At 36.4% G+C, this 18,978-nt stretch overlaps 1 protein-coding gene across 2 annotated transcripts in view; it reads right to left on the bottom strand.

Moving 5' to 3' along the window:
- Window positions 1-1,791: 1,791 nt before the first annotated feature.
- The window catches only part of PTAC3 (plastid transcriptionally active 3), a 104,540-nt gene continuing 87,353 nt past the window's right edge, over window positions 1,792-18,978 (bottom strand). For both annotated transcript variants that reach the window (XM_088978851.1, XM_088978852.1), the window contains exons 9-13: window positions 12,111-12,573; window positions 11,519-11,905; window positions 7,229-7,432; window positions 2,964-3,097; window positions 1,792-2,226 (exon numbers count right to left, since the gene is read on the bottom strand). In XM_088978851.1, coding sequence (XP_088834977.1) covers window positions 2,052-2,226; window positions 2,964-3,097; window positions 7,229-7,432; window positions 11,519-11,905; window positions 12,111-12,573 — 1,363 coding nt within the window. In that variant the 3' untranslated portion in view covers window positions 1,792-2,051. The remainder of the gene's footprint in view (window positions 2,227-2,963; window positions 3,098-7,228; window positions 7,433-11,518; window positions 11,906-12,110; window positions 12,574-18,978) is intronic.

Raw genomic sequence — 18,978 nt, 5'->3', positions numbered from 1 at the left:
GGAATGCCTCTATGTTTTAAAACATTGATATTTATTTATTTATTTTTAGAATAAAATATGCAAAATAATTATTTCATCTATTATGTCCATAAATTCTTTCAATTTTTTGTTACATATTTACTTTTCTTAATTTTAATTTAATTTTTAGAATAAAACATGCAAAATAATTAATTGAATAAAAATAAATAATTATTTAGTTTTTAGAAAATTAGAATTAAACATGCAAAATAATTACTTGATCTATTATGTCCATAATTGGATAGTATGTTTCTATTCCCGACTTCCCGTTTATTGATTATAATGTTTTTTCATAAAATCCACTAAAACGTGTTATTTTTGTGCATAAATAGTCATTTATGTCTTATATTTAGTGATATTGTTGTTAATTTATGATTTATTAGAGTATTTATACCATTTTTGTGTTTTCATGCGTATCTTAATTTTGTCTGTATCCAAAGTGTATCCCGATACATCTCTTAAATTTGCCTTTCCGATATGCATAGCGTTTCCAATACTTTGAACTTTGGTTCAAATATCGATACGCCGATAGGGGCGTATCAGGCAAATCGATACTCATTTTTATATGTTTTTTTTTTCACAACCGGTTCAAGGGGCCAGTTTAGGTCTCCTCCATCCCTTGAACCGGTCAGACCCTTGATACACCCATTGTAGGGGCATAACGAAGGGGTCCCGGAATGATACGTATGGGCCGATACTTTGAACCTTGATTTTGATGATTTCAAAAACATAAATAAAACGAACTTGTTTTTAGGTCTCAAAAGTCAAATCAAAAGATAGTTCAAAAGAGTTTGTGTTTGTTTCAGGGTTCTAAATATGGGCATATCGGGCGGTATCAATACTGTTTTTTATACTTTTTATCTTTTTTTTTCAAAACCGGTTTGGGGGGGCGGTTTAAGGTTTCTCCACTCCCTGAACCGGTCAAAACCCCGATACACCCTCTGTAGGGACGTATTGAGGTGCATCCAATACACGTATCGGCCAACACGGACCGATGTATCAATTTTTTGAACCTTGGTTTGTTTTTCATTTCATGACATGGCATTTCAAAAACAAAAACAATATTGAACACCCCCTCAGTGACTAAAGAATGCAAAGATCGACCATGAAATCCTATAACTGGTCCTGGAGCAGCACAAGTGCACAACTTTTAATGGCAGAGGGAATTGACATTAACAATTAATCACGGCCCTCACAAGAAAGCACTTTAGAACTGGGACCTGAAATTGTGGATATGGTCAAGGGTCACTGAGGCTAAGCATGGGTAAAAGATCCTTTTATTTCATTGTATTTAGATTAAATTATAGATTGTCACCCCATGCACCTCGGGGTAGTGACATTTAACCTCCGCAACTTTCATTTGTGACAGAGACGCCTTGAACTTTGAGATTCCAATTCTTTGCCCCCTGTAAACATTGTCAGCTAACATGAAAAAAGATTCCAATTCTTTGTACGAGTTCTTTACCTTTTTTTTTTTAATTCGAGTGTCAATACCCCAAACTACAAGGTATAATTTATCCTTGTATTTAATGTAAAAAATGAGATTATATTTTCCATCAATGAAGCACAAGCACAAAACGAAGTTGAAGAACCTGGCCTCATCTCTAATATTATTAGATGAAAACCCTAACATAACCAATACAATGACACTGAAGTTTGGTAGTAGACTCTAAATATGTATGAATTTGATATCATGTGGTAACCCTCCCATTCAGGAGTCCGTTACACAAATAGTACAATAATTGATTCTGTTCAGAAAAAGAGAGCCTCAAGTTCATGGGACCTTTTGATATATATACCAAATCATAAAAAATGCAGATGCAGATTCGTTCATAAAGATTCTAGCATAGAGGTATATAATATTACATACAAAAGAGAAAAAAATGATAAATAGAACAAAATTTAGGTGGTGCCGTGTAGTTAATAATGCAAGGCACCATGTTACACTAGAACAGCTGGAATGGTTGGTAAATACTGGTTGGGTTTGTGATGTATCTAAAGTTAATTCCCTTGTGGAGTTTTACTTCTTGGAGCTATCCTGATTCATCAACAACAACGCTATTAATACTCTGCCTAGCAGAAAGCACCCTGTCCAGGGTTTGGTCTGGGACAGTGATTCCTGTTGTCTCCATGTCTGCAACGATTGCAATGGCTGCATCAAGCTCATCGATGTCAAGACATAGAGAGATTATCTCATCGTACAGGGGACTGTAGACAACAGAAAGGGGAGCAAATATTAGTATCATGTGAGACTGCGCAAAGACAGGCTTGGCCTCAGATTATCTCATTGTTGCTTTTTATGGTGGAAAAACCAAGAAAATGTAACAATCACAACATATTATGACCTGATATCAAGCGGTTCAAGATCTATTTCTAGGCATTCTTTCAATCTTTTAAGTGAATGATCAATTTACAAGCACTGTATTTAATTACTGGACACTGACAAAGGTTTCGGATTTCATTTTCCTGCCTAAATTCAGTTAACCATAAAATCAACTAATTTGTATATCCTGTATTCTCTATGCATGGTAAAAAAATGAAAGCTTTTATATTATTCCTAATGCTTTATTTGCAAATTCAAAGTTACACAAAACATCTAGACATTTCATTAAACACATGGAACAAGGGATGCGATTTTGAAATCCTAAAAGTGATGGAAAATTCCCCTAATCACTAGCCAAATACACAAATGTGTTTCAGGTAAGGGCAATTTGCCAAGAAGAATTGTAACTATGCTATATTCTATCTGTTAACAGAAAAGACATCAAGTGAAGCTAATTTCATAGTTTTTTTTCTTGTTCTCAGGAATTCCACCAATTTTATTTTTTACTCAGACATTTGAAAAATCTTCAAGACTAAAGGAAATGGAAAATTCCCCTAACCACTAGCCAAGACATTTGAAAAATTGTCTATATTCTACTGAGAAGCAAGAAACTTGACTATACCTCCCAAAGACGTAACCAAGGCTGTGTGTTGTCCGCAATATTTTCAAGAAAGCTAAAGGGAGTGGAGCTTTTATGGCTGCACGCAATATCATTGCACAGTCCCCAATAGTTGGTGTTCCACCCAATTCGATCACCTGTGATGTTGTAAAGTGCCACTATTTAGTTTGGAACATATAATGAAAATTAATGTTTTACTATGCTAAATTGTGAACACTAGCCTCTTAAACATGGAAGCTCAAATAGGTAGTTTAATGATTAGACTTGAGGTGTGTAGGTAAAAGAAAAATGATACTCTTAATTGATGTTTTATGTGCTATTTAATGATACTGGCTTAAGGACGTGCATCCAAAAAAAATTCAAAATGTAAAGTATGATGTAATTTTATGCAATAGGATTTCTAGGGTCCCTGTAGGTAGTGAGGTGTGCAAGTACTTAAGAAAATTGGAAGAGGAGTTCTACATTAGACTATTACAATCCCTTTCTCTATTGACAAACCCCAAATCTAACATATATCTGTTTTTAACACAATGGATATTCTCCCCACATCAGATTCTGTCTTCCTGCTATACCTCAAAAGCCAGAGAATACCCGATGAGTGCCTCTCCTGACACCAGATTCTGTCTTCCTACTACTTCACAAGACAGAGGATCTTCCAATGAGTTGGTTTATCAAAAGATCCCGAGGGTTCTGCTTATCACTTGTTGCAAAGGTGTCTTGCTTCTCCAATCTGATGTCTGAGATTCCAAGGTCCATCCATTTCTCACTTAAACCAGATAATAATTGATTTTGTATCTTCTTTCTATCAGCAGTCTTGAGAACCCAGATGTGTTGGCCAATCTCAATCTTTGAATAGTCATACAACTCAGCTTTCATAGAATTCCCAACACCAACCAGACCTGGGAAAGCTAATATACCCTCCCCTATATGGTTCCTGAAAACACCACCATACCTGACTACCCTGGGGTTCCCAATACTGCACCCATCAAAATTCATCTTAATTCTGCCTATTAGGGGAGAGCTCCACGTCATGATAAATTGGTTACATATGGAGGAACATACTGACAGTGCCACTATGGGACCATCCTCTTAGGATATCATTCAGCTGAAAAGTAGAACTTTTTTCTGTCTTCATTGACTAATACCGATCAAATCATTGCTTCCTTGTACTGATGTTTATCTTGGAAAATTCTCATGTTTCCTTCCTCCCAAATGGCACTCCATAAAATGGCAGCTCTTGTGCACCTTCACAATACCTTCCTCTTTTCTTCCCTAGAGTGATAATGCTAGGTTGAAACAAAGTGACAGCATCTTACTTGTGGGGGGGGGGGGGGGGATCAAACAAAGCCAACAAAAAAAGTTCACAAATACATTACCAAGTAACAGGAAATTAGTAAATGATAGGTGGTTTCACAACTTGCCTTATAAAGGAAACCATATTGCCTAAATGGCAGATGAAAGAACCAGAAAAGAGGGGATGGAAATTGATGGCTTGCAATGGGGCAAGGCTGTTGCATGAAGTTTTCTCATGGATATTGGAAGGTGGATGGTATGACTGGTCCCTAAATTTTGATTTTTTTAAGGATTGCAAATAGAGGAAATGTTTTTGTCAGTCTTGTCAGAAGGAGGACCTGCCCTCAATATTGCCTTTATATGTTACTTCCCTTTCTTTATTAGCATGTGTTTTCTCCATTAAAAAATAAAAGGTTATATAAGTAAATGGAGTGCCAATGTTTTGTGCTGTTCTCATGTATAACATATTGGAATAAATAGGACCTAAGAATTGCATTATTTATTTTTTTCTTTGCTTATACTATTAAATCTCCTTCAAGCCCCAACAAATAGAAAATGGAATAGATACCACCCCCACCCCAAAGGTACAGGAAAATGTATCAAGCAACTATGAAGAGGTAGTACAGGAACTTGAGTATATTTTATTGTAGGTATTGAAAAAACAGAATGATGAAGAGGAGAATAATATGACAACTTCGTTCGAGGTAAGCTGTTATCTATTCTTGGACATTTGAGGAGTTCTCTTGCCGAGTTGAAGGAAGGTTGACAGGTGGTGGTGAGTTAGTTGAGGGATGGAAGGGCTGATCCTTGGTATTGTCATCACACTCTGAGGGAGCCTAGACCTTTAGTAGCTTGTGAAGAACATTTGGTTCAACCAGGTCCAGAGATCAGAAAATCAGCTAGGATTTGTTGAGCACCAGTTTATCCTATCTTGTATCAGTGATGTCTCATCACCAGAGTTTGTAAATTTTTTACTTTATCATGTAAAAAAGAATTGTTAACTAGAAATGGGGTACACTCAGGGATGCAACTTGGGCCATGCTAGCCCAAACTCAGCCAGAAAAAGTTGGGAAGGGATGTAGGGTTGGGTCAGGTTGATGATTGGCTTAGAGTTAGGGTTGACTTTTGCCAGCCTGTGTTCACTTTGGTCTGGTTAAGGTTGACCCCTTGGGCAACCTGACTCTACTACTACTAATGTACATATGTATTATGTACATATTTTGATTTTTTTTCATTTATTTATAGTTACTTGTCTATTTTGCTTATTTTGTTTTCTTCTAATTTTATTTCCCATATATGTTACTGTGGCTAGTGTATGATGTATCAAATTATTGGTCTGATCTTGTTAGTTGTCATTAGTGATTTCCATTCCATAATTTTATGTCTTATTATTTCTGATTTCATAATTTTATATTTTTAATAGAAGATCTATTATAATTTATAATAGATTCTAATCATTTGAAATATTCCTTTTTTCACTTTCGTATAAAAGAACCAATAAAAATATATGGTCATGAAAGAGAATGAGATATTTTATGAAATTTTAAGAGGATGGGAGAAAGATCTGGCTGGACACAATCCAACCCAAAGTCAACTTCAGGTTGGGTTAGGGTTAAGGGATTTTAGGTTGGATTAGGGTTAGGGTTAGGGTTGGGCTAGGGTTGGCCTCAATCAAACTTGTACCCCTAACCCTAGGTACACTGGAGAGAGTTGTATTTGGGCCCAGTCCTTCCTGAGCAGAGGGTTTCTTTGGGTGTATAGGAGACATTTTCATTTTTTCCTTTTCTGTTTTTGATATGGTAGGTAATGAGTGATTTCATTAATTATATAGAAATAAAGATTACAAATCCTTGCAAAGAGCAAGCATCTGACTTACTATACCTAGAATCCTAATACATGAGGATATATAGTAGTTGCAAGAATACTAAACAGAAAAGCACCAAACAAAAGAAAAAAATAAATAAAACTTCCAATATCTCAATACCTCTTCCATTGCATCTCAATATCCATAAGGTGACAGCATATTCAGCTGTTTTAGAACCAATCTCCAGTCCAGAATGAGTGAGTAAATATCTACAAATTCTGGAGCGGCCATCACTTGTTTTAAAAATTTAATAAAAGTTTTAATTTGTAGATAAAAAAACCTTGTTCTAAAAATTCTTCCATTTTTGTAAAAAATTGTTATACAGGTGTTCGAATATCAGCAGGTCCCCCCTTTGTGTGCCTGTCCTGTTTCTGGAAGCTTTTATGGGTATCACTACCTTTCTCTCCTATGCATTAATAAATTCATTTATCTTTGTTACCAATCAAAGATGGGGAACTTTTATCAGGAATGTCAAAATAACTGGAAAACGGAAGCTTTTGTTTTATACATAATGCAATTCAGTATAAGCTCCCCTTTATCAATGAAGTTAGGAATGTTCCAAAAATCTTATAGAAAAATGCACTCACATCCGTTAAAAGGTACCAATTCTTACAGTAAAAGAAGCCCATAACATACAAAAAATTCATATTGAAGCAAAAGAATTTGACAGGCACCAATTCTGGAGTTTTCAGATGACATGAAGACTTTTAAGACCCATGAGAGAGACATTGGTCACTTTTAAGTTACAACTTAAATTTCCCTTCAAGTTTGTGGTAGAGCAGTAGAACGGTCAATATAATATGTTAAGATATAGAGCCACTAATTTTTTTCCTATTCAGACCATGGATAACGGGGGAATTTGAAATATAAAAATTTGTAAACAATTATAAGGCCATTAATAAGGTTTGATTTTGAGAGATGAATTAAAAAAGAAAAAAAAGGAAAACAAATACAAGTTTAGGAGAACCACATAATGGGTAAATAAGCAAGAGAAAACATGAAGAACATTGAATAAGAAAAGTAATATAGAAGAAAATATAAACCAAAAACAGAGTATATCTATGCAGCTGGAGAAATATAAAGCACCAGGCAAAAGAGGATAAGAGCATGCCTTCTGCATTACTTTCATTGCCAACTCAACTTCCCATTCTTGTGACCATCTTTGAGGGGGTCTTTTCTTAAGTTCTCTCTCCCATGTCCAACCCCAAGCATCAGCAATGGTATACATGTCCTGTACATCAAAGATCTTTCTTTCACGCATCACCTTGAGTGCTTCATGAATATCCTCAGGAAACCAGTCATCATCATCATCATCCTGCATACATATAAAACAAACACCAGCTTTTGTGAACAAAAAGGTGAGCTCAGGTTTTAAAAAAAGCCTGAACAAGAATAGCATGCTTCAAATCGGCCTCTATATTATAGAGTTTAGATTTGACAAAAAAAGATTAGAAACTATCAGTTTAGTTTCTGTGAAACATCAGATCAGTGACTTGGGATAGAATTTTGGCCCAAATTATTTTTTAACCAGAAGAGTATTAAGATTGAGTTAGGACAAGAGACATTTGGCTCAAATATAGTAACATAGAAGATATGTAATTAAACACAAATGTATTATTAATAATATACAGTTTCAGTTCATTTTTATTCAGGACGAAATTCTAAAATGTAAAAATTGAATGATGTAAAGAGCTAATCCTATCCCTAATTGCATATCAGCAAATGTGATGGCATTTTATATGGCTCAGCATGGTCTTTCCAACTGTTCATCCTTGGTTTCCTATGTTATCCATATCTCATCCCTAGGTCTGGCAATGTGGAAAGATGAAATGTTCAATACAGAACATGCATTTAGATAGAGTGACCTCTTGCCCCATCGCAGTCTATTAGATGGAAATTGCCATATAAGTATAAAAAGGTGAAAGAGGGAGAAGAGAGAAATTCCTGACAACCACCAGAATTCACTAAACCAAGGTTTATTTCAAAAAATCAACATTTTTTTTTAATTACAAAAACTCTATTTATAGACTTAATATAAAAAGTCAGATGTCCCACTGCAGACTCCAATTTGAATTAGGAAACTGACTCAAAACAACTTCTAACGACTTAAAAACTAAGATGAAACTCATAGGAACATTCAAATAAGGTCTCTAACTGCTAAAATAACTCCAGTAACACCTTACTAATCTTACTATAACTTAATGCAAAGAAACTAAAATTATTAAAAACAGTAAATCATGATTTTACGATGAATGGCGAGACAGAATTCATGTAACCAATCCCATATAGTTGGGAGGCTTAGAAGATGATGATGATGAGTAAATCATGATTTTATTTTGAATAGTAATTACAAGAATCACTACAAATAGTAAGTCAAAATTACCATAAATAGTAAATTCAGTTTATTAATAATGGTAAACTTTTGTAAGACTTAAAACCCTATTCTTAAGACAACTAAAGATTACGACTTGAAACCCTATTAAACTTTGAGAGAATAATTTAACAAAGATTATGACTTGAAACAAGTGTATCAGAGAACCAATTTGGCTTCATATTAGGGATATCAACCATGAAAACTATATTTCATTATTTCTTTTGGGACACTTGATAGAAAAGTTCAAAGAGAAGAAGAAAGATTTTCATATGGTGTTCATTGATCTAGAAAAGGATTATGATAGAGTTTCTAGAGAGATAATATGGTGGGTCTTGGAAAAGAAAGGGGTTCAAAACATAGTTGTCAAGGCAATGCCTAAGCGGGCACCTAGGCGACAAGCGCCCTTGGAGGCTCGCCTCACCTAATCGCCAAGCAGTTTTCTAGTGTTAGAACTTTCATATTCTTAATTTTTTGAGGTTATAATTTTAAAATAGACATTTTAAAACTATAATATTCATTTTGTGTTTATATACTAATTTCTTTTTATTATTTTCTTATTTGTTAGGGTTTAATCAACACAAACATTGCTAAATGCTGTATTGAACCTTGAAAGACTTCAAAACCTGAACCAATAAGTAAGGAAGAACTTAAAATGTTGTCTAACCAACACATTTACTCCCCTTTCTTTACTAATTTTGTGTGTCTATACTATATACCAATTTTCTTCTTCAACCTTTTCTTTTCTTCTTTTCCTATAACAGAAATAGGGGTTCAGCCCTTATATTTTTTTAAATTTCTTTTCTTTCTTCTTTTTTTCTCATGAATATGTTGGAATATGTTGATTTTCTATACTTGAACATGAAGTCTATACTTTTCTCATTTAAATTGTGGATAATTATTAAGGAAATATGATTATGGAACCTAAGGAACTACCCTAGGATACATATTTTTACTTGAAAAAACCCATCGCCTAGGCGACTAGGTGACAAGGCGCCCCCTTGTCACCTAGCCTCACCTTGGTGCCTTGAAAACTATGGTTCAAAATAGGTACATAGACCTAATTAAGGCTATGTATGAGGGGGCAACAACCAATGTTAAAACACCCGCAGGAGAGTTTCTTATTTTACAGATACAATGGGTCTTCACCAAGGTTCAGCACTTAGCCTTTACCTATTTTCATTAATCATAAATGAATTCACTAAACATGTTGAGGAAGAAGTTCCCTGGTGCATGTTGTCTGTGGATGACATTATTTTAATTGATGAAACTAATGAAGGATTAAATGCAAAATTAAGCTTATGGACAAGTGCCTTAGAAACAAGAGGTTTTAAAATAAGTAGGACTAAAACAGGATATATGACATGTAAATTTAGTAATAACAGGAGTGTAAATCAGAGTACACTTAGGATTGGAGACCAAGAGATAACTAAATATGACCATACCTAGTACCTTGGTTCAATAATTCATTACATGGGAGAGATTCAGGAGGATGTCATCCAAAGAATTAGAGCATGTTGGGCAAGATGGAGGGGTGCATTTGGACTTTTGTATGAGAGGCGGTCAGGATGCAAACAGATCGGATCGGATTTGAACCGGGGTATATAATATATCCGAATCCAATCCGATAAAAAAATCCATATGGTTTGATTTGAATTCGAATCTGTTGGATTCTTTAACCCTTGATTCAAATTTTATTTGGGTCATTTTATTAGATTTCAAACAAGGATCTGAATCAATATATATCAGAACGGATAGGGGTGATTTGAATTTGATCCAATTTCAAAACAGATCCTACTTTATGATCCGATCCAATTTGAAAATCCAACAAGGGATGTCCGAATTTGATAAAATCGGATCAGATCATGATCTGGTACATTTGCACCTCTAATAGGCGAATACCACTTAGATTAAAAGGAAAATTCTATAAAACAGTTGTAAGGCCAGCTATGTTGTATGGAGCAGAGTATTGGGCAGTCAAGATTCAAGAAACATGTCTAAAAAATGAAGTCATCCTTGGGCGATAAAATGAGAGAATAGACTAAGATGGTTTGGTCACATGCATAGAAGACCACCAACAGCTCTAGTTAGAGGAAGTGATTTTTACAAGTGGAAGGGGCTAGAAGAGCTAGGGGTGGACCAAAAAGGACATGGGTAGAAGCAGTAACAAATGATTTAAGAACTAATAATTTAACAGTGGATATGACTTTAAATAGAATGGATTAGCAAAACAGGATTCATGTAGCCAACCCCATATAGTTGGGAATTGGAAACTGATTTGTTTCACTATGAGTTTGCTTCCTTGCTTCCATATCTGCATCATAGTGTCACGGCAACTAGGTGACTTTTAGAGGTCGCCTAGCCTAACGCTAATATGGTTTTCATATTACCCATGCATATTATATCATTTTTTTTAATGCCCATATATATTTATATCATTTTATTGGCTGGTTTTATTTAATTAACATACACCATGTTGTATGTTACATTTTTTTTTAAGATAGTTCTTTTATTAGAATTATGTGTATGTTACAAGATTTTTGGGTTTGAGTTCTAAACCGAGACTGAGAAGAGAAGATAGAAAAGAGTCAAAAGACTGATCACTGAGAAGAGAAGACAGAAAAGAGTCAAAAGACTGATGACTGAGAAGAGAAGACAGAGAAGACCAACAACTAAGAAGAGTTTCCATTGTTTCAACCGAGACTGAGAAGAGAAGACAGAGAAGACCGACGACGGAGAAGACCGACGAATAAAGTAGCTTAGGAGAAGTAGGAACCCTTAGATTTTATGCTTTCAGATTCCATAGCCTAGGTGTTGCCTAGGTGCCTTGACAAATGACAACTATGTGTCACAGTCAAGTTACACCCAAACAAATACAACATAACAAAGTGGCCACTACTAAAGCTGCCATGTGGAAGTTTCTGGCATATTATAGATCTTTTGTTCTAGACAACTCACCTAACAAACCTCACAAAGAAAGGATTGGGGATAAACAATAAAAGAATAAGGTCAGATCCTTTAATTGCAAACCTCTACTGATATCCGGGAAACTTTCTTCTTTGATTTTCTCGCCGTGGAATTTGTTTGTTCAGAATCCTTCAGCAATTGGACCCCAATCATTTGAAGAGGCTTAACAGCTTCGGTTTCCTTGTCCTTAACCCTGTCTTCCACTGGACTTTCGGTCTGTTCAACTTCCTCCTCCTCTTCATCAACTTCATCATCTTCACCCTCTTTGGCAACATCCTCGACAACATCAGCGTCATTCAACATATATTGAAGTTCTGAATCTTCAATGTCATCATCTGGCTTGTCATGATTACCATTTATTCCTTCTCCAAGAAAACGTCGTTTCCAGAATTCTGTATTTCCATCTTCCAACTTAATACGAGAAATTAATTCATCTAATTCCTCGTCAACCTGCAAGAAAAAGCATTAAGAATGATTTAGAATAAAAATTGAGCAGAAACATCTGAGTATGTCTCTTGACATCCAGGAAAGACAATAATAATGGTTTATAACAAAGTAACTCACAGAATAAGAAAACAAGAATATATAACAAAAAAAGTAGCCTGTTTATTAAATTGCACAAGAAGAAAAGATTGATAAAGAAATAACTATTTACCTCTTCTTCTTCCTCCTCCACAGGTGGAACCCAAAGAGGCCGGCCACGTGAACGATTTATCCTCCTTGCCTTTTGCACTCTCTGGTAAAGCACATTTCTAGTTCCGTCAGTTGGCAAGCCTTGTGCTTCTAACTCTTCCTTCAATTCAGAGACTATCATCTTACTAGCTGCCTTGGGCTTTAAAGCATTTTGGTTAGGACCTTTTATTATCTTCTTTAATCTTTCCTCTACTCTGAGATAATCAGATTCGGATGCATCTCCTAAAGCTGCAATTCCTTCATTTCTTAGGGTCTTCAGAAGCTTCCGATGGTACATCTTTGATTCCTCAAGACATCGTTGTTTGAAGGAGGTTTCTATTGGGTTTGAATAAATAAATCCAAGGGCATCGGGATCTAGAGGGGTCTTACCCCTCCGTGGAACCCACCGCTTGCGCTCACCTGTAAGCCCCCCTTCTTCTATGTACCTAATGAATTAAGAAGACTCTTAACGTCAGCAGAAGAAAAAAAAATTATACACTATTTAAGCATTAAATTATAAACTATTAAGATCTCCATTCAATTTAAGCATCAAGAAGAAAGAAACAATTACTACAGCAAGTAGCATGATTCATGCTGACTAGCTTGCTCCATTTTTGTAAGAATGCTAACCTTGAAGCCCCTCCTACTCTGCTCCTACCAGGTAAATAGGAGCAATAGGAATAAGATCATAGACAGAAGGATTTCATAACTATCTCCAAAATGACCTGGATGCCAATAAAAATAGGGAAAGGAGAGAAAAAACAAATATAATAAAGTACATGGGGAGAGGTACACACTCTTAACTCTCCCCAAGATAAGGATCAATTACAACAAAGCCCAAAATAGACTCTCCTTAGTCTTCCCACCCCAAGATAAGGATCAACTACATGGGGAGAGAGAAGCTCATTTATCCTTTCAAAAATAGGCAAAGGGGAGGATAGGGGACATTGCTTGGTGCAAAGGTAATATCTCTAGCTGACAAGCATGAGAACATGGGTGATGTAGGACCAGCTCAGTTCTAGTCCTTAGAGAATATTGAATGGCCTTCTTTGATCAGAATTTTATGGCTGTAATGGCTTCTTGAAAGGATAAGAGAGAAAATACCTGGAATCACTAACATGGTGCCTAGAATCACTATAGGGCATGGGAATCACTCACCATAGTTGGCATAAGCTGTAAAAAACTCAAGAAACTTCATTGCACTTTGTGTAAAACATCCACACATATTTATAGATTCTAAAATTATAATAACCTAGGAGTCAAACTGTTAGACTCAATAATCCTAGTAGAACTCAAACTAAGCTGTCATATCCTATTTCAATTCAAAAGCTCAATAACTCTAATCCTACTTATGCAATGACTGAAATTTTAAACATAAACTATAACTAGAAAATTTAAACCCTATCATTGGACCCCACAGAAAATTGCAAAATGACAAAAATACCCCTACTGTCCAAAAATACAGAAATACATAAAATTTCATAAAATTCCAATTTTGAATCTTCAGCTCCTGCATCAATGGGTTGAGTTTGAGAGCAGCCACTTTGTCTGAGAAAATGCTTAAGGTTAGGTCCGTTTCCAATCCACCCATCCAAGACCCAAGATAGTCAGGAGCAACATCAGGTAATAGCCCTTTTTCCCTTTCAATAAGAGAACATACCTCATAAAACAGAGAAAAAACAAAATGCCCCCACCAGAACATTTTGCAATGAATGTTAAGTGCTAAGAATATGCACAGAAGCATAGAAGAGAGGCATAGACACACTTGAGACAATTCCTTATAATAAAGTATTATAAATAGAAATGAGGGAACCATTTCATCGTGTTACCCATTACATATTAACGTAACATAATGGAGGAAAACCTTCCAAACTTGTTTATAGCAATATTTACAATAAAATACTATAAACATAAGTGTTATGAGATGACATACATTGATACATTTATAATACTTTATTATAAATGCGTTACATTCATCTGAATATGAGATGGCATACTTGTTTATGTCAATATTATGCAATTCATGTGAATTGTTAATTCTGAAATTTTAATTTGTAACTTTGCAAGTGATGTATTGATAGCCAATGATACTTAATCAAAGATGTGGTGATACCTCAATTTTATATTTAAATGTGATGGTTTTATAATTAGAAATTTCAAATATGGAAATTTCTAATTCCTCATAAAGTTCCCCTTTTCTTGAAGCAGGGAAATTATAATATCCATTAATAGGAAAAAATATGTACAACAAGGAGTTGTACATAGGGATTTATAAAGAATTGCCCAAGCAGACCTAAACCCCCAGACCCTGATTTACAAAAAAGATTCCTAACAGCAAAAAATGAATTAAAATCTGTCCTTAAACACTGTTTACTGCTAACCAAGAGAACATTTTCCCCAAAAGTTTCTGAAACACCGTCTCTGGAGCTGTGCTGATTCTTGAAAATCCTTGCATTCCTCTCCTGCCATATGCACCAAAAAACTGCAGCAGGAGTCAGGTTTCACACCAACTTTCCCACTTTTGTGAGGCCCTTGACTCTCCAACTCTTCACAAAATCTGCTACCGATTCAGGGCAGCAACTTTTCGCCTCAAACAAGTTCCTGACCTTCATCCAAATCTCATAGGGAAAACAGCAGTGAAGCAACAAATGGTTGAATGACTCAGTATGATTCTGACAGAGCACATAAGCAGTTGTGTCCAGCAGCATACCCTTTGTTATGGGACTTGACAGTATGGGCCTCAGGCCATTTGTGTTATGTCTTCCTATCTCTTCTTGAGCTATAATTCTGTTATTAAGTGTTAATGGGCTTGGGCTTTCTTATTTCAAGTTACTCCATCCCTTACTAATGGGGGGTAAAGTTGTAATCTTAAGTTTTTTAATGTTGCCCTAATATAAATATCATTTTGATGGGCTGGGTAGAGTTAAGCTGCCCTATTCTAAAATTCTTCTTCTTCTTCTTTTTCTTCTTCAAGGAGTTCTTCTGCTGGTTGTCGTAGGCTGAAGGATTTTTGGGGTTTGTCCTTGGAAAAACTCCAAGGAGACCCAGAATGGTTGATGGTATGCCCAGGCAGGGCAAGAAACTATGGAGTAGACATATGGACTACTAGAAAGACCTATTTAACAGGTCTAGCCACTAGACTTCCAGTAGTATCAGTCCAGGTGTTTAGTTTTAGTAGAATGCTAATACAACCTGGGTCGACAGTAAGGAGAAGTGAACAGATTTCTCCTTTCTAGTTTCCCCTCTTTTTTCTCCTTTTCTTCTCTTTTCCTTCCCTTTCTCTTCCTATCTTCTCTTTCTTTCTTCTATCATTTTCTTCACCTTTTCTTACTTTATTAAAGTTGGAACATGGTATCAGAGCCTTGAGGTCGATTGTACTGTTCGCGGCACTGTTCTTTGTTGGAAAGGAATAGAGAATATTCTCTATTCTTTGTTGGAAAGGAAAAGGACTTAAGAGGACTGATCGCCCACTTGGAAAAGAGGATTTAATGCCTCAAGTTGCAGTGTTGTGTGAGTTAGTGGTGTTTTTCTAAAAGCCCTCTATTTGGCAGTTCAAGGAGGGCAGCTTTGTGATGTTTCGAGTTATGAGGTAGGTGCTCCTCAATGTGTGGTGATTTTGTAGTGGTTTGTGTTGTGGTGACACCTTGCGGTAAGTATGCAATCTTTCCCAAGTGTTTCTAAAGTAGAGGACTAATAATTCTTGGTGTTTTTCCTAAAGAAAAAGGTATGTTACAGTAGTTGCATACTTGCATACCAGCTGTTTGACAGTTTGCCTAGGTGACAAATCAGTGATCTCCTCTCACTCATGGCTTTGTCAAATGCTAATACTAAACCTACAGTAGTTGTGCAATCAGATTTCATGACTTCTCAATTAACCATGGTGAAACTCAATGGTACTAATTATATCCCATGGGCCAAGTCGGTTGAGGTATCTCTCATCGCAAGAGACAAGTTGAAGTACATCAAGGAGGGTCCATTGAAAAGTGAATCAGAAGGGTACAATGAATGCGTACAAGAGAGTGCCCAAATTATGACATTACTTTGGAATAGTATGGAGAATCACATTAGTGTAAACCTTATGTTTATAGACACGGCCAAGGAGATTTGGGACCATGCCAAGCAATTGTACTCTGGACAAGACAATATCACAAGAATTTACCAGTTGTACCAAGACTATTTTTCTCTTCAACAAGGGGATAAAAGTGTTAAAGAATACTATGCTTCTCTAAAACGCTTAAAGAATGAGCTCAATGTTTATCAAACCCTATCCACTGATTTGAAGACTCAACAAGAACAACGAGAACATCTAGATGTAGCAAGATTTTTATTTGGGTTGAGGTCTGAATTTGAACCAGTGCAGGCCCAAATCTTAGGGAGTAGTGATCTTCCATCCTTATCTAAGGTTTTCTCTCACGTAAGGAGAGCCTCAATTCCACATAGTGATCATCCCCCACCTTCAAAGAGATCAGCCATGGTGGTTTTCAAAGGAGGTTTTCCTTAGAGGTGGAGGAAATGTGAGGGGTTTTGGTCTTGGGCCCAAAGGTGCACAAGGAGGTGGTAGAGAGTTTGGTGGTGCAAGGGGTGGTGGTGGTCGTAGTGGTAGTGCCCATGGTTCAGCCCATGAGTGCTCACATTGTGGATGAGAAGGTCACATAGTCAACTTTTGTTATGATTTTCATGGCCCTCCATCTTCCTGGGCTAACCAAGCAATGGCAGAAGGTGATTTTGGGAGTCTTAGTGTGACAAAAGATGCTCCTACTTCCGATGTTGGTAAGGATAAAGACACAATCTCTATTTCACGTGAGGAGTATAAAAAGCTTCGCCATTCTGCCTCTTCTAGTTCTACCGCTGCTACATTTGTGAAGTCAGGTACTGCTTGTCTTGCTTCTAGTTCGTCACCTTCACCTTGGGCAATTGATTCTAGACTCTAGAGCTTCAGACCACATGACTAGCTCCTCAGATATGTTTATATCCTAGTCACCACCTTCTACCTCTCAAACCATTACCTTAGCTGATGATTCTTCTTCTACTATTACTGGTATCGGTAATGTGTCTCTTGGTTCTGACCTTAGCTTACTCTTGATTTTTTATGTTCCTAAGTTTCCCTTTAGTTTCCTATTTGTAAGTAAGCTTACTCAAACCCGTAATTGTTCAATAACATTTTATCCTTCATATTGTGTCTTTCAGGATCTCAAGACGGGGAAGACGATTGGTGGCGGTTGTGAAGTTGGAGGACTATACTACTTGGATGACCATGGTTCTCAGAAGGCTCTTCATTGCTCTCTTGCACTTACACCACATCAGTGGCATTGTCGTCTTGGTCATCCTTCTCTGCGTATTTTGAAAAAGCAAGTCCCAACCTTGCAGTCTATAACTCTGCTAGATTGTGAGTCAAGTCAGTTGAGTAAACACCATAGAGAGTCTTTTGTTCCTAGGGATGATAAGAGAGTCCTAAGTCCTTTTGCTTTAATCCACTCAGATGTTTGGGGTCCTAGTTGCGTGTCATCTTATAATGGATTCAGATATTTTGTAACATTTATTGATGACTATTCAAGAATGACATGGATTTACTTGATGAAGGATCGTTCAGAATTGTTCTCTACTTTTCTATCTTTTCATGCTAAGATAAGGAATCAGTTTGGTGTATGCATTAAAGTGTTTCGTTCAAATAATGCAAATGAATACTTTCATAATAATTTTCAATCTTATTTTGACCCTCATGGTATTATACATCAGTCCTCATGTTCACACACTCAACAAAATGGTATGATTGAGAGAAAAAATCGCCATGTGATTGAAACTACTCGGGCCTTGTTGATTCAAATGTCAGTCAGTTCCTAAACTCTATTGGAGTGATGCAATTCTCACCTCTTGTTTTCTCATAAACCGTTTGCCTTCTTCAGTCCTAGATGGCAAGTCACCTTTCTCTATCTTGTTTCCTTCCACCTCGCCTTTCTCTCTTCCTCCTCGTGTGTTTGGTTATGTGTGTTTTGTTCACAAATTGGGTCCAGGCCATGACAAACTTGACCCCAAAGCTATTAGATGTGTTTTTCTTGGTTACTCTTGTACTCAAAATGGTTACAAATGCTATTGCTATGATCCTGTTTTACGAAAAGCTTTTGTTGCTCCGTGTGAATAAACCCTAGTTGATTCTAGGTCAAAGTAGAGAAGAAGAAAGAAGAAAAAAAAGAGAAAGAAGGAGAGAAGAAGAAGAGTGTTCGGCCAGACTAGAAAGAATGTGAAAATCATTGTCCTAGCCGACCCACTTGAATTTTATTCATAAAACTTAGAGTTACAAGAAAGATAATTTTGTCCCTCATAGAAGATGGGACAAATAACTTAAACTCAGATACAATAGACCTTTCACATTCAAGAAGATACACCAGAATGACCAAAATACCCCTAACTCAAGCATTCTAACACTCCCCCTCAAGCTGGAGAGTATATATCATATAGTCCCAGCTTGTTACAAATGTAATCTATTCTTCCTCGAGACAATCCTTTTGTGAAGAGATCTGCCCACTGATTTCCTAAGCTCACATGAGATGTAGTTATTACCCCACTAATCACTTTCTCTCTCACAAAGTGACAATCCACCTCAATATGTTTAGTTCTTTCATGGAAGACGGGATTTGATGAGATGCGAACAACAGATTGGTTATCACTGTATAGTTTCATGGGTTTGTCAATTGAGAAACCCATCTCCTGTAGTAAGTTCTTCAGCCATACTAGTTCACATGTGGTGTGGGCCATAGCCCTGTACTCTACTTCTTGCCACCACTGTTTGCTTCTTGCTCTTCCAAGTTATAAGATTTCCACCCAGGAAGGTACAATACCCTGTGGTTGACCGC

Source organism: Nelumbo lutea, chromosome 3 (assembly GCF_056320005.1).
Source record: "Nelumbo lutea isolate HS-2025 chromosome 3, American lotus-T2T, whole genome shotgun sequence".
In the NCBI taxonomy this organism is placed as follows: Eukaryota; Viridiplantae; Streptophyta; class Magnoliopsida; order Proteales; family Nelumbonaceae; genus Nelumbo; species Nelumbo lutea.
Note: the sequence above shows the minus strand (reverse complement) of the source record. Positions and strands in the feature narration are given on the sequence as shown.